We start from the raw sequence: 15,591 nt of genomic DNA on the forward strand, positions 1-15,591 counted from the left end.
TGTTTAAGGGCATGACACTCATTAAGCACTTTTGACTTAAATTCAACTACTAGGCCCTTCCTGAGAATAAAATATACATACTTTTCAATAGGAAAAACATAAACCAACAAAGAATTTAACTGTTTCTCAAAATTATTTCTAATTTATAAATGAAAGTGTGGTCCTACATGGGGCTTCAAAGCACAATTTGAAACCAGAAAAAGGACTTGGAAAGATGAAATAGTCAGATGATAACTGCAGTTTACAAGGAAAGGGCAGAGCAACACTCTAAAAATATTTTTGAACCACTGTACAAGGACCAAAAATATAGAACAAATACTATGTATTAAACAAACATCTAACACCATGGAGGTAACTACAAAAGCTTCAATCCAAAAGTATGCAATATCCTGATCCGCTATTTTTAAGAAAGCAGTCATTTCAAGAAAGACTTCATACACCAAAACACTTAAAAGGAGATGGGCTCTAAAATGATTTGATAACATCTCACTCTGTTGGACCAAAATGCAAGATAGAAAGATACAAGACAATATGCATAAATAATATATCAAGCATCAATCTACTGCAATTTGAAATGACTAAGAAGCAGAAATCAAATTGGAGTAAGATTTTATGATTAGCATGGATGGCAAGTAAACCATACCCTGACAGACGGCGTCCTTTAGAACCAGAATGTGAAGAACCGGACTTCGACCGAGATCTGGACATTGAACAGCGTCCTGACTTAGTTTTGGGAGATTTACTGCAAAATAACTCGTTAAACTTAATTGAAAGTTCACTTTTAATCAAGATTCGTGATTATGAAATCCACAGCAGACCTTCGGCCACGGCTTCGGCTTGAACTGCGATCACGACTACGGCTCCGGCTCCTTGAGTAGGAACGACTACGACTGCGACTCCTAGATAAGCTTCTTTTAGGATCATATTCCCTAACCTACATACAAAAGGCACCTTCAAACCTCAATTCATGTTTAACGAAAAAATATATGAAATAGTAAGAAAATGTTCAGATGGCAAAATACCCTTATATATGATCGAGAAAATGCATTCCGGAACTCAGAATCATCAAGCTTTCTGATCTGCAGAGAAACAAAACAAATTAAGTTAATTTAGAAAAAAATCTTAAGATGCCGTCTCAAAGTTGCTTGAGCAGTAAGTAGTCAAACAAGAACTACTTACAGCGTATTTCATGTCGTCATAGTTAGAGTAATCTACTATCCCTGTAGTGCCTGCAAACATACCAATAGCATTTTACAGAAAGAAATTCATGAACAGCAACTTGAAATAGAAGCCAAAGCAAGGAGTGCGCAACTGCATGTGTAGGGTCACATGTGCATCCATGCACAAACACACACGGAGATGGAAAAAGAGACGGGAAGAAAAAACTGCATAAGCACGGATGCTCTGACCCAATGGACACATTTGGATACACCTTACATATCACCAAATTATTTTAAGAAAAATAATAATTGTGACTAAGAAATATCAAATAGTAGCAGATGGCCTTAGTAATGTCATGTTATTTTAAGATTGAGATGTAAGAACCAAGCCTGGAAACTGTGCTTGGTTGATTCACTTTTGCATGTACCATATATTGGTTCTTGATGATGAATAAGAAAACCTTTTATTTACAAATAAAAATTTATGTTTTGTGATATCTGAGCTGTCTGCCTTCTAACTCGCTGTTGTGGTACATATTTACAAATTACGAGCCAAGATGCGTGTGAATTTAAAAACCCAATTTAGGCCATATACCTTTAAAAAAAGGTTGGGCTTAAAGTGTATCCAATAGCAACTCATTAAATTGGATAAATCTTAAATCAGACTCAAAATCAAAATCATCACCTATTTCTAACTCCTTCGCCCCAAAACTTGGGATGCAAAAATTTAGCAAAAGAGCATACATCTCTATGTGAGAAACTAAACACAGAACAGAAAGAACAAAAGAAAGAAGCTGCTTCTGTAGACACGCGACATATAGTACTGCTAGGTGGATTCAACCATTTCATGGAGAGGCAAATAAACTCCCTAAGAACACGTTTTCCATCCACAAAGATCTTAGAACACAGAATGCGTACATCCCAAGATGTGTGTGAAGGTTAAAGCGCAGGTTAGGCCATATACCTTAGAAAAAGACTGGGTTTAAAGTGTATCCAGCAGCGATCTCACTAAAATGGATAAATCTTAGGTCAAGTCTCAAGATCAAAATCATCACCTATTTCTAACTTTTTTGCCCTAAAACTCGGAATGCAAGAATTTAGCAAAAGAGCATACATCTCTATGTGAAAAACTAAACAGAGGACAGAAGGAACAGAAGAAAGGAAGCTGCTCCTGTAGACACGTGATATATAGTAATACTAAGTGGAATTCAGCCATTTCATGCAGAGGCAAATAAAGTCCCTAATAACACTTTTCCATCCACAAAAACTTTAGAGCATGGAATTCATAATCTATTATCTTCTATCATGATAACCCAGGATGTGATTTTAAACAGTTTTGAGCCGCTGGAGACTTCCTAACCTGTCATGCATTGTCAGAACCTGTCACTTAAGGTCATGTGTGGAAAGTTCATACCATAATACGAAAAAGTAGATCGTATACATGACAGTAAAATAATCAATTAACTCACTAATGGTTATCCAATATTCACTGAGATGTACACATTTCTAAAACTCACATGACCCCAAACAAAATGTGTACCTTGGAATTTCAAGCACTATCATGCTCTCTAAACATTGTTGATTTGCTTGATTGCAAAATCTAGAGAACTGGTTCATTTCCTGTCTAAAGGTTAAGAGTGTTTTACAACCAATGATTTGGATTTTGGATCACCACTTACGATAATTGTGATTGTCTAACATGCACTGCCATGAGTGTGACTATGTGCCATAGGATCTTTCCTCAACACATAAACATAGTCCAGGTTATAAAACCAAATTTACATCACCACTATAGCAACCCTAATTGGGATTTGACGAATCACGTACTGACAACAAAACCAAAAGTGATACGTAGGTGCTAGTATCAAGCAACTAGCAAACCACGTTAAAAATAGAAGCATAAAGGAGAATGACCAAAACACATAGACCATGCATAACCATGCATAAAAAATAGATCACCTCCGCCATCACGAAATACTTCAGAGAAACAAACATCACCAGCTCGACGCATGTGGTCCTAATCACAGAGAATGTACATGATAATTAGTACACAATTTGAAAGGAAATAATAAATGAAAAATCATACTGACACAAGGTTGGGCACTACCTTCAGGTCTTGCCATGATGCAGATGATGGCAGACCAGTCACCTTCACTGTATCGCATAACATATGTCTTAGAATGGAGATGCATAAAAAGAGCAGCACCTAAAGTTCTACATAAATAAAACCAATTCAAAAGTGAACCTCGATAGTTTGAATGCCTTGAGACACCACCACGGCCACCTCCACCTCCACCATTGTAACTACGATGACGTTCAAAAGGTGAGGGGTGCCCTCTTCCACCATGCGCAAGTTCCACCTGGAACAGCTCACAGTAGTGAGATAGTACAACATATTACACAGAACTCTCTCTGCACCACTGTTGTGAACAAAAGAAAGAAATGAAAATGAAGGAAAAGAAAAAAAGAAACAAGCAGCAACATACCCGTAGCTTATGACCATCAAAACTATAGCCGTCGCGGCCACGGATCGCATCTTCAGCATCATGAGCTTCTTCAAACTGTAAAACGACAACATAAAACATCAACATCGACGTTGTTAGGTTAAACTATCTAAACATAAAATGAACCAATAAGAAATATCAGCCCCAAACACATACACTTCGACTTTCATATACGTTTCATTTCAATTATGCAGCCAATAAAATAGGCTAACATAATTTAGCTTTCATTGAATTGTTAGAAGGCAGGTTTTTATTATAAAAAGTCAAGGCTACAAATGAAAAGGGCCCCACAGAAGATATTCATTTCATGACATTGATTCATTTTGATAAATAGGATTTCATAAAGTAGTACCTCAACAAATGCATAACCTGGAGGCCTTGGAGGAATCTTCAGATCAATATCTTTAATAGGTCCATACTAAGAAAACAAACAATATGTTAGGAATGTATAAACCAGTAATTCATGAGCAAGTTGCTAGAGAAAAAAAATAAAATTTGGTATCTTTCCATAGCAATGTGTGTGCAGGCACACATACAATGTCTATCATGTGAACCATTTGAACACTTTCCAGGCTAGATATGCCTAGATCACAAGCAAATAACAAAGAAGCTATAGACTATGCACACTTAAATACACATATTTCTGCCTTGACATTCTCACACATATTCTCTCAAACCAACAACAAAAATTAATGAAAAAGATTACAGAAGTGAAATACTGACGTACATGCATTAGCAGTAAACCACATAAATGAATCGCATACATTTGCATCATAGATATAATAATATGGCAGTAGTCAACTATAATTGGCTAAAAATGTGCTTTGGACCTACTGATTGATTTTTTTATAGATAGATGGAAACCAAGAATGCTACTGATGTACAAGAACTTGCAACTTTCTTGTTGACCAATAATCGAAATAAAAAAAAACTTATTATAAACAGTTGAGGTCAATCCTAAGCATAAGAGCAAAAAACAGAGTCCATGTAAGAAGGGACCGGCATTTTTTCCCTCTTTTTAGAGAGAGAGAGAGAAGGATTGGGTTTCTATCAAAGCTGCAGCCTGACTTCCATTCAAGAGCAGCTTTACAAAACAAAATTACAGTCCCCAATTCTAAGAGGTGTAACAAATACAGTTATAGTTGCAAATTTAAGAAGTTGTTGATATGGAAATAACACTCTTCACAGTCAAAATTCTAGCATCGAACAAAGCTCATGCACAAAATACTGAGCAAGTTTAAACTGTACCGAGATGAAATGCCAAGAACAGGCAAAGGTAAATAGCACAAAGAATTAATTACTCCACCATCACATCATAGTACAAGTTTTCAAAATAAAAAATACGCATAAAATTAAATGCCCAATTGTTTGCTTCATGCAACAGGTAACACCTCCTATTAATAAATTAGTCCATTGTAAGACAAATGCAAAGAATGTAATAAAACCTTGTAGAACAAATCTTCGACCTCCTTCTCTCGAATATCTCCGGGTAGATTGCCAACATACAAGGTTCTGCTCGAGCGGCTGCTCATTCTTTCCTAAAACAACAAAAAATAGCAATGATTTCGAGAACTCTAGGGGTTTTCTCCCCCAACCTCGACTGGAATCAGCTCGAGGATTGTATCTAGGGTTTTAGCATGGAAACGCCGCATTCGAGCGTTTTAAGGGGGGTTTTCTTTTTTACCCAAAGGTTTCTAGGGTTTAGGGTTCAAAGTTCGCTGCTTTTTTCTAGGGTTTCTTAGCGTATCGAGAAATTGGGGGAAAAAGAGATTACCTTTGGCGGTCGCAGGAGATGATTGGGAGGAGAGAGAGCGTTTCCAAGGCTTCGGGTTGCTGAGAGTCCAGAAAAGAGAGATAATAAACTAAAAACTTGATGGCAAATGTGCAAAAATGTACATCTTGCAAGGTTATTTTTGACATTCTTGTTTTAATTGTATTTTCTCTGGGTCCTCTTTTTTGAAGGGGAAAAAAGCTTCCAGCCAGAGAGAGCGTTTCCAAGGCTTCGGGTTGCTGAGAGTCCAGAAAAGAGAGATAATAAACTAAAAACTTGATGGCAAATGTGCAAAAATGTACATCTTGCAAGGTTATTTTTGACATTCTTGTTTTAATTGTATTTTCTCTGGGTCCTCTTTTAATCCCCAGGCCACCTTCCGTTTAAACACCGCTCGAAATGCCCAAAATACCCTTCGCAGCATGTGTTCGTCGCCCTCTCACGACGGAAACCCATCGTTTCGACTGTAGGCATTAAATGGTGATATGAATGACTTTTTTGGGGGGGAAATTCCCATTTCCCTCCAAAATTATCATCAGATATTATCACCAGCTATATCCCCCTTCAAGCTAAGTTGTTCCTTCCACTTAATTCTCCTCAATAAAAGCCTCTTCGATTCTTCAACCACTCCCTGTAATAAAATGGTGGATGGATCTCTTCTATGCGTGGTAAATTATCATCAGATATTATCACCAGCTATATCCCCCTTCAAGCTAAGTTGTTCCTTCCACTTAATTATCCTCAATAAAAGCCTCTTCGATTCTTCAACCACTCCCTGTAATAAAATGGCGGATGGATCTCTTCTATGCGTGGTAACGAAGGCAAAAAGCAACAAAGGTGGTGACGGTGTATTCGTCGTTATCAAAGAGAATACAGAAATAATCAGCTTGAAATATCGAGTGGCGGAAAGGCTTAAAATACCAATGCAATCTCTTTCACTGAAGTTCATATGCGAAAGGGAAAAGAAATTCAGCATTTCAATTGACAATGACGACGACTTAAATTTGATGTTCGAGTATTGTCGGCGTAATGGATTTACAGACGCGAATTTGTATGCCACCTCCGCTGCGGAATCCTCAACTTCGCAGAACACGCAGACTACGCCGGAAACTGCGTAGGAATTACACTCCAGATTTCCTTTTGAGTTCACTGATAGGTTTTGCCATTAGTTGTTAACCTCATGCATTGGTTGCTTTGGTAATGTGTTGGCTGTCAAGGTTATGTTAAGCACTGGTTGTTAAAGTTATTTGTTGGCTGTTACGTATACTAGTTGGTTGCTAAGTTATGGTGTTTGATGTTAAGTATATGCGTTTGTTGTTAAGGTCACGAGTCTGCCCTTAAGTATAAGGGTTAGTTGTTAAGGATATGTGTAGGTTGTTACGTTTATGAGTTCGTTGTTAAGGTTATCAGTTCGTTGCTAAGGCTATGTATTTTGATTTATACTTCAGGACAATACCGACAGAAAATTCGCGGTGCGCAGATACCCCGTTCACCCAAACCTGTAATGATGAGCGTATTCCTAATGACAACCCCACCGGCGACTCGATCATGCTGCTGGAAGACATGCTTAATCACCAAACAAAGATCCCAACTGAGTGGCACACCTCCATACGTGAAGTTGGTCAGAAATTTGATAGTGCTGCTGAAGTTAGATTAGCACTTCAATACTATTCAATTGCTAAACGGTTCGAGTATGATTTTTACCACAATGAACAAAGACGCATAAGAGTCTATTGCCGATTCAAACACACACATGGTTGCCCTTGGATGTTGTTTGCTTCCCCGCTCAGAAATTCGTCTATCATGTCCATAAAGAATTTCGAGTCTACCCACACCTGCGGTCAACATGGAGCAAATGCTGGCAACTCAAGGGCATCAAGGAAGTTCATTGCTAGCCAAATACAAGCTGTTTTGAAGGTTAGGCCAGATCTTCGTGCGGTCGATATCAAGAACGACATGCTCTCTAATTTTGGCATCAAGATTAACTACAGTAAAGCGTGGTGGAGCAAGGAGACAGCTCAACAGGACCTGTTCGGTGACGATGATGAGGCTTACGATTCACTGAGATGGTCCTTATCTTTTTTATTCTTCTGAAATCACTCTTACCTTTTGGTTGCTAACTATACGTAGTAGTTGTTAAAGTTGGCGGTTCGACGTTAAGTGTACGTGTTGGTTGCTAACTATACGTATTAGTTGTTAAAGTTATTGGTTCGTCGTTAAGTATACGTGTTGGTCGTGAAGTTTGAAGATCATTTGTTATGGTTATGAATCCTTCGCTAAATGTACTGCTTTGTTGTTATATTCATGCAGGTATGAATCCATGGTGCATGCAACTAATCCAGGGAGTCGTGTTGTTATTGATGCTGATGACGGGAGGTTCAGGCGACTGTTCATTAGTTATAATGCCTGTATTGAAGGGTTCATTGCTGGGTGTAGGCCTCTATTGTTTTTGGATGGAACATTTATTAAAGATCGTTACAGAGGCATACTACTTAGCGCTACTGGGTATGACGGCAACCAGGGAATATTTCCCCTAGCTTATTGCGTATGCGACCAAGAGAATGAGGTTAACTGGAAATGGTTCTTACAAGGATTATGGACGTTACTGTATGATAGGGAAAATCCTTACCAACCTCCACATCGACTGGTAATGATTTCAGACGCCGACAAGGGTATCAGGGCAGCAGTCGAGGAATTCTTTCCAGATGCATTCCATTCAAGGTGTGTTCTGCATCTAGTCGAGAATTTCAAAAAAAAGATGAAGGATTTTGGGCACAAGGCAAATATCGCGACTACGTTGGGCGAGCTGTTACAATCTGCGGCTTATAAGTTCACAATATCTGAATGGGATAATGACATGAAAGAATTGGCAGCGATCGATCACAGGGCTTATGTCACTGTAATGGAATACTCCCCGGAGAGATGGGCAAACGCGCATTTTCCTGGTATAAGGTAAGATAGCTTGGTCCCGACGTTATTTTGTTACAGCACTGTTATAGTTGTTAAGGTTAGAGTTATCCTACAGTTTTCTGTTAAGGTTAGATTTTTATTGTTATGGTTAGAGTTATTCTGCTAGGGTTTTGCTGTTAAGTTTAGGATATTTGTTGTTAAGGTTAGGCCTTTAATGTTTAGTTTAAGGAATTATTGTTATTGTTAGTGCTTTGTTGTTAAGGTATGGCCATGTTACTTCAAACGTTGCTGAGTCCTTCAACAGCTGGATAAGAAAGGCACGATTGTTGCGAATCTTACCTTTGGTTGAGACCATACGGAAGCAAATAATGGAGCGCATGCATGAAAGGAGGCTATTGGGTCAGAAATGGTCTGGATACCTATGCCCGGAAGCGGAGTTGGTGCTGAGTGATAACATTCAGCATGGTAGCTGCTTGGCGATTAAACATTCGACGGAAGATATTGTGGAGGTCGAGTCCAATAAAACTTGCCGCGTAGATTTGAAGAATCGGACTTGTTCTTGCAGGTCCTGGGACATCACCCGCATTCCCTGCAAACATGCGTGCGCTGCAATTACATGGATGGGACGAGAAATTTATCAATATTGCGATTGGTACATGACTGTTGTTGCGTTCAGAGCAAGCTATGCACCGATCATCTATCCCATCCCAGATTACGAGAAGCGCTTTGTACCGCCAGAAGAGCGAGTGTTGAAGCCTCCTCTCACCAAAAAAAGACGTGGCAGACCATGCACTAGACGAATAAACAACAGGTCGCTGAACACCCGACCGGTTAAGTGCTCTCGATGCAACATGGAGGGTCACAATCGTGCAAGCTGTAACGAGCCTATATAGTTTAGCGTTTTATTGTCATGTATATGGATTTGTTGTCCTGTATATCACTACAAGTGAGAAGGTCATAGCTTGGTTGTTAAGGTGATAAACTTGGTTGTCAAGTTTATCACTTTAATGTTGACGTTTTGACTTGGTAGTTAAGGTTATTACTTGGTTGTCAAGTTTATCACTTTAATGTTGAAGTTTTGATTTGGTTGTTAAGGTTATTTTTTTGGTTGTCAAATTTATCACTTTAATGTTCAAGTTTTTGATTAATTGTTATGTTTTTTTGGTTGTTAAGTTTTTGATTAATTGTTATGTTTATTGATTAATTGTTAGCGCCCTCTTGTGGAGAGGTCCCTTGCTGTTATTCAGCAGCGTTTGGTTGTCACGGTCACCGGCGTATATTCTCTGCTACTGCATTCAATGTTCCTCCTAGTTCCCAAGGAGGTGAGTTAATATAACCTGAACACCTACCTATCCCCACATTCCACGCGGCAACACCACCATCCCTTCGCCTGTCAGCTACAGGATAGCTAACCTTAACAACCAATACAACAGATAGCTAACCTTAACAACAGGGAGCTAACGTTAGCAACCATTCCATAGTTTTGACAACAGATAGCTAACATTAACAACCAATTCATAAGCTTGACAATTAACAGCTTACCTTAACAACAGATAGCTAACCCTATTGTTAAGGAATCCATAAGCTTGACAACCAATCCACGATCTAAACAACAAAACCATAAGCTTATCAATTCACCCCCTGATCTTCTCAACCAATAAGCTATACAGTAGAGCTAAACGTTACAACAAGGAGCTACAGATAGCTACGATTCCACAAGTTCAACAACAGATAGCTAACCTTAGTAACCAATACATAAAAATTGACAACAGAGCGCTAACTTTAACAATAAATCAACAAGCCTGACAACAAAGAGTCAACCTTAGCAACCAATCCATAAACACGTAAACTTAACAACCAGTCAATAACCTTAACAGTGAGTCCATAATATTTCTTGATAAATCGTTAAACTTAACAAAACAACATGTATCCAAAAATAATTTCTTTTACAATGAACTTGCTACAACCTTATAACAAACAAATAAGCCTATCAACAACCCCGTAAACTCAACAAATAAGCTTGAATACACGATGACTACAGCATGTATTACCATTGTCTCTACTATATGTCCCATAACCGTGGGTGAATATAACTGGCTCCCTTCAATGAGCTTGTACAATAAAAAGATAGTTAAGATTCATAGGTGCGTGGAATATGATCAATTCAGATGGATCAATGTGTGATGCACCTAGGAAGGCATGCGATGCTGTTGTAGATAGTCCTCTGGCTTACGTTTACACTGTATAGCTATACAGTGTTAACGTAAGCCAGAGGACTATCTCCACCAGCATTCGCGTGCCTTCCCATGTGATTCACGCATGACCCATCTGAATTGATCATATGCCACGCACCTATGAATCTTAACTATCTTGTTATTGAACAAGTTCATTAAAGGGATCCACATGCATTCACCCACAGCTAATGGAACTAAGATCAAACCCGTTCCAGGGGTTGGTGTCTTCATCAGCGTGAGGGATACCCAAGATCTTCATCATTGTGCGCAAACCTCGTCGCCATGACCTTCATCGGCGTGAGGACTAGCATTGATCTTCGGGTTTTCATGGCGAAAGGAGAACTTGAAGGTTTTGGGGAGAGGGTAGCTTTTTTTATAGAGGGTCAACAGAGAATAAATGGTAGGGGAGATCGAGGAAAGATTGCGCCGAAAGGCCATGACCTTCATCGGCGTGAGGACTAGCGTTGATCTTCGGGTTTTCATGGCGAAAGGAGAACTTGAAGGTTTTGGGGAGAGGGTAGCTTTTTTTATAGAGGGTCAACAGAGAATAAATGGTAGGGGAGATCGAGGAAAGATTGCGTCGAAAGGATGTCTGCGCTATCCTGTAGCTGAACAGGCGAAGGGATGGTGAAGTTGCCGCGTGGAATGTGGGGATAGGTAGGTGTTCAGGTTATATTAACTCTCCTCCTTGGGAACTAGGAGGAACATTGAATGCAGTAGCAGAGAATATACGCCGCTGTCAAGGTTATGTGCTGGTTGTCATGCTTATGGATTGGTTGCTAAGGTTAGCGCCCTATTGTTAAGGTTATGGGTTGGTTGCTAAGGTTAGAGTCCTGTTGTTAAGGTTAGTGCTCTGTTGTCAAGCTTATGTATTGGTTGTTAAGGTTAGATTTCTGTTGTTAAACTTATGGAATGGTAGCTAACATTAGCTCCTTGTTGTAACGCTTAGCTCTCTGTTGTTAGGCTTATGGATTAAGAAGATCACGGGGTCATATTGTTGATGTTATGGTTTTGTTATTAAAGATCATAGACTGGCTGGCAAGGTTATGTGCTGGTTGTCATGCTTATGGATTGGTTGCTAAGGTTAGCGCCCTATTGTTAAGGTTATGGGTTGGTTGCTAAGGTTAGAGTCCTGTTGTTAAGGTTAGTGCTCTGTTGTCAAGCTTATGTATTGGTTGTTAAGGTTAGATTTCTGTTGTTAAACTTATGGAATGGTAGCTAACATTAGCTCCTTGTTGTAATGCTTAGCTCTCTGTTGTTAGGCTTATGGATTAAGAAGATCACGGGGTCGTCGTATTGTTGATGTTATGGTTTTGTTATTAAAGATCATGGACTGGCTGTCAAGGTTATGTGCTGGTTGTCATGCTTATGGATTGGTTGCTAAGGTTAGCGCCCTATTGTTAAGGTTATGGGTTGGTTGCTAAGGTTAGAGTCCTGTTGTTAAGGTTAGTGCTCTGTTGTCAAGCTTATGTATTGGTTGTTAAGGTTAGATTTCTGTTGTTAAACTTATGGAATGGTAGCTAACATTAGCTCCTTGTTGTAACGCTTAGCTCTCTGGTGATGTTATGGTTTTGTTATTAAAGATCATGGACTGGCTGTCAAGGTTATGTGCTGGTTGTCATGCTTATGGATTGGTTGCTAAGGTTAGCGCCCTATTGTTAAGGTTATGGGTTGGTTGCTAAGGTTAGAGTCCTGTTGTTAAGGTTAGTGCTCTGTTGTCAAGCTTATGGATTGGTTGTTAAGGTTAGATTTCTGTTGTTAAACTTATGGAATGGTAGCTAACATTAGCTCCTTGTTGTAACGCTTAGCTCTCTGGTGATGTTATGGTTTTGTTATTAAAGATCATGGACTGGCTGTCAAGGTTATGTGCTGGTTGTCATGCTTATGGATTGGTTGCTAAGGTTAGCGCCCTATTGTTAAGGTTATGGGTTGGTTGCTAAGGTTAGAGTCCTGTTGTTAAGGTTAGTGCTCTGTTGTCAAGCTTATGTATTGGTTGTTAAGGTTAGATTTCTGTTGTTAAACTTATGGAATGGTAGCTAACATTAGCTCCTTGTTGTAATGCTTAGCTCTCTGTTGTTAGGCTTATGGATTAAGAAGATCACGGGGTCGTATTGTTGATGTTATGGTTTTGTTATGAAAGATCATGGACTGGCTGTCAAGGTTATGTGCTGGTTGTCATGCTTATGGATTGGTTGCTAAGGTTAGCGCCCTATTGTTAAGGTTATGGGTTGGTTGCTAAGGTTAGAGTCCTGTTGTTAAGGTTAGTGCTCTGTTGTCAAGCTTATGTATTGGTTGTTAAGGTTAGATTTCTGTTGTTAAACTTATGGAATGGTAGCTAACATTAGCTCCTTGTTGTAACGCTTAGCTCTCTGGTGATGTTATGGTTTTGTTATTAAAGATCATGGACTGGCTGTCAAGGTTATGTGCTGGTTGTCATGCTTATGGATTGGTTGCTAAGGTTAGCGCCCTATTGTTAAGGTTATGGGTTGGTTGCTAAGGTTAGAGTCCTGTTGTTAAGGTTAGTGCTCTGTTGTCAAGCTTATGTATTGGTTGTTAAGGTTAGATTTCTGTTGTTAAACTTATGGAATGGTAGCTAACATTAGCTCCTTGTTGTAATGCTTAGCTCTCTGTTGTTAGGCTTATGGATTAAGAAGATCACGGGGTCGTATTGTTGATGTTATGGTTTTGTTATGAAAGATCATGGACTGGCTGTCAAGGTTATGTGCTGGTTGTCATGCTTATGGATTGGTTGCTAAGGTTAGCGCCCTATTGTTAAGGTTATGGGTTGGTTGCTAAGGTTAGAGTCCTGTTGTTAAGGTTAGTGCTCTGTTGTCAAGCTTATGTATTGGTTGTTAAGGTTAGATTTCTGTTGTTAAACTTATGGAATGGTAGCTAACATTAGCTCCTTGTTGTAATGCTTAGCTCTCTGTTGTTAGGCTTATGGATTAAGAAGATCACGGGGTCGTATTGTTGATGTTATGGTTTTGTTATGAAAGATCATGGACTGGCTGTCAAGGTTATGTGCTGGTTGTCATGCTTATGGATTGGTTGCTAAGGTTAGCGCCCTATTGTTAAGGTTATGGGTTGGTTGCTAAGGTTAGAGTCCTGTTGTTAAGGTTAGTGCTCTGTTGTCAAGCTTATGTATTGGTTGTTAAGGTTAGATTTCTGTTGTTAAACTTATGGAATGGTAGCTAACATTAGCTCCTTGTTGTAATGCTTAGCTCTCTGTTGTTAGGCTTATGGATTAAGAAGATCACGGGGTCGTATTGTTGATGTTATGGTTTTGTTATGAAAGATCATGGACTGGCTGTCAAGGTTATGTGCTGGTTGTCATGCTTATGGATTGGTTGCTAAGGTTAGCGCCCTATTGTTAAGGTTATGGGTTGGTTGCTAAGGTTAGAGTCCTGTTGTTAAGGTTAGTGCTCTGTTGTCAAGCTTATGTATTGGTTGTTAAGGTTAGATTTCTGTTGTTAAACTTATGGAATGGTAGACAACAAATCAATAACTATAACAAAAAACCCTTAACCTAAACAACAAATCAATAACCATAACAAAAAAACCCGTAACCATAACAACAAACCCGCAAACTAAACAACAAACGTAAATACTTGAGATGTGAGGTAAATACTTGTTACATCTACAAATGCAAAAATGGTTAAGAGCTTTTTGCTCCTCTTCCGTCAGTAGCGCGGCAACGTCTGCTGACACCTTATAGTTATGTACAAATGTGTCCTTGTCGCCCAAAAACTTGATGATGAAGCCATCTGGAAAGGGAATCCCCTCGTTCAGCTTATCTCTGTACATTTCTTCTTCTGAACTCATAGGGGAACTCATGTGTTTTTCCCAGATAGAGTGGGGGTCACTTTGTAGCCGAGCAGGAGCCAACTCTGCATTGTTTTCCTGCACCTGCGCTTCCTCCTCCCCACCCACTTCTATTATAGCCTTGTCCCCTATGTTGTCTTTTTCTTTCTTCTTCTTCCCTTCAGTGTAAGGGGTGACTACCCACTTGGAAGGCTTCACCGATCTTTTGCATCTCTTCCGTTTAGGGGGTGCAGCAGCGGCCATCTTCCCGCGTGCCCCCGTTGCACCCCTCTTTCTCTTATTCAAAACCTTTGAAAACACAATAGGAGCATCTTCGTCATCAGTTGATGTCTCTACTGCTGGTGGAGGGGCATTCTCTGATTGCTTTATTTCCATCCCAGTGTCCTCCCGCAGAGTGTCTGATTCCAAACAACCCATTCGAAGTATAAATATTAAGAAAACATAGCCCCTTCTATCTAAACTTAACAATTCCATAGTAAACCTAACAACTGATGGCTAAACACATGGTGAAAAAGTTGCTAACCTATACAAGTTTGCGTCTCCCCATCACCTGCAGAAGGGACTTCAACCGCCAGCGTTATTTCCCTTCCAGTGCCCTCGCGTTGAGTGCCTGTTTCTGATAATATTCAGAGTATAAACAATAAAAAGCTTAACAACCAATACGTAGATATAACAACCAATCTCTAATATATAGTACAAAAGCAAGCTAACCTGTACAAGTTAGTAGCTCATTCGCTGGCGGGGACACCTTCTCTCCCTCGTTTATTTCTGCCTCAAGGGCCTTGTCAACAGCAGATGCCCGTTTATTTCTGCCTCAAGGGCCTTGTCAACAGCAGATGCCTCTGGTGGAGGTAATTCTCCTGGCGGAGCATCTTCACTCTCCTTGTGGATATCAGAAAACAATGGTTGTGGAGAGGCCCTCCCTGTTGGAGGGGCCTCGCTCTCCTTATTAGCTTCATCAAATAATAATGATTTATTGACATCCCCCTCGTACTGTACATCAATGCCACCCACGGTGCCTGGAGTGTCTGATTCAAAAAATAAACACCCCACGGTGCCTGGAGTGTCTGATTCAAAAAATAAACACAAATGAGCTTAGGTACTTCATTGTCAAAAAACAAAGCATCAGTTACATAACCTTAAAACTAACCAAGATACTTAACAATCAATCTCCAACCTTGGCAATAAAT

General features: G+C 39.6%; 2 protein-coding genes across 7 annotated transcripts in view; one reads left to right on the forward strand and one right to left on the reverse strand.

The window, feature by feature from the left end:
- The window catches only part of LOC109831827 (serine/arginine-rich-splicing factor SR34-like), an 8,112-nt gene extending 2,600 nt beyond the window's left edge, over nt 1-5,512 (reverse strand). For 3 of the 6 annotated variants that reach the window (XR_002244565.1, XR_002244564.1, XM_020399276.1), the window contains exons 1-11: nt 5,439-5,512; nt 5,110-5,202; nt 4,017-4,082; nt 3,647-3,721; nt 3,406-3,520; nt 3,268-3,314; nt 3,120-3,177; nt 1,180-1,229; nt 1,023-1,079; nt 819-934; nt 644-742 (exon numbers count right to left, since the gene is read on the reverse strand). Coding sequence is in view for 3 of the 6 variants with exons in the window: in XM_020399276.1 (XP_020254865.1) it covers nt 644-742; nt 819-934; nt 1,023-1,079; nt 1,180-1,229; nt 3,120-3,177; nt 3,268-3,314; nt 3,406-3,520; nt 3,647-3,721; nt 4,017-4,082; nt 5,110-5,196 (770 nt within the window). In the remaining 3 variants the exon portion in view is untranslated. The remainder of the gene's footprint in view (nt 1-643; nt 743-818; nt 935-1,022; nt 1,080-1,179; nt 1,230-3,119; nt 3,178-3,267; nt 3,315-3,405; nt 3,521-3,646; nt 3,722-4,016; nt 4,083-5,109; nt 5,203-5,438) is intronic. The other 3 variants (XR_002244566.1, XM_020399278.1, XM_020399277.1) reach the window with 2 other exon arrangements.
- LOC109831418 lies at nt 6,221-9,826 on the forward strand. The gene is made up of 6 exons (XM_020398740.1): nt 6,221-6,486; nt 6,884-7,504; nt 7,746-8,387; nt 8,608-9,073; nt 9,557-9,667; nt 9,779-9,826. The coding sequence occupies exons 1-6, from the start codon at nt 6,221-6,223 to the stop codon at nt 9,824-9,826; spliced, it is 2,154 nt and encodes a 717-aa protein (XP_020254329.1).

This window comes from Asparagus officinalis, chromosome 2 (assembly GCF_001876935.1).
Source record: "Asparagus officinalis chromosome 2, Aspof.V1, whole genome shotgun sequence".
NCBI lineage: Eukaryota > Viridiplantae > Streptophyta > Magnoliopsida > Asparagales > Asparagaceae > Asparagus > Asparagus officinalis.

What these genes read in the sequence shown, in the direction of transcription:
- LOC109831418 (XM_020398740.1), top strand. Translation starts at nt 6,221, where the DNA reads ATGGCGGATGGATCTCTTCTATGCGTGGTAACGAAGGCAAAAAGCAAC. An exon ending in GGATTTACAGACGCGAATTT is followed by an intron (nt 6,487 to 6,883) that starts GTATGCCACCTC and finishes TTTATACTTCAG; the next exon opens with GACAATACCGACAGAAAATT. An exon ending in TCCTCCTAGTTCCCAAGGAG is followed by an intron (nt 9,668 to 9,778) that starts GTGAGTTAATAT and finishes CCAATACAACAG; the next exon opens with ATAGCTAACCTTAACAACAG.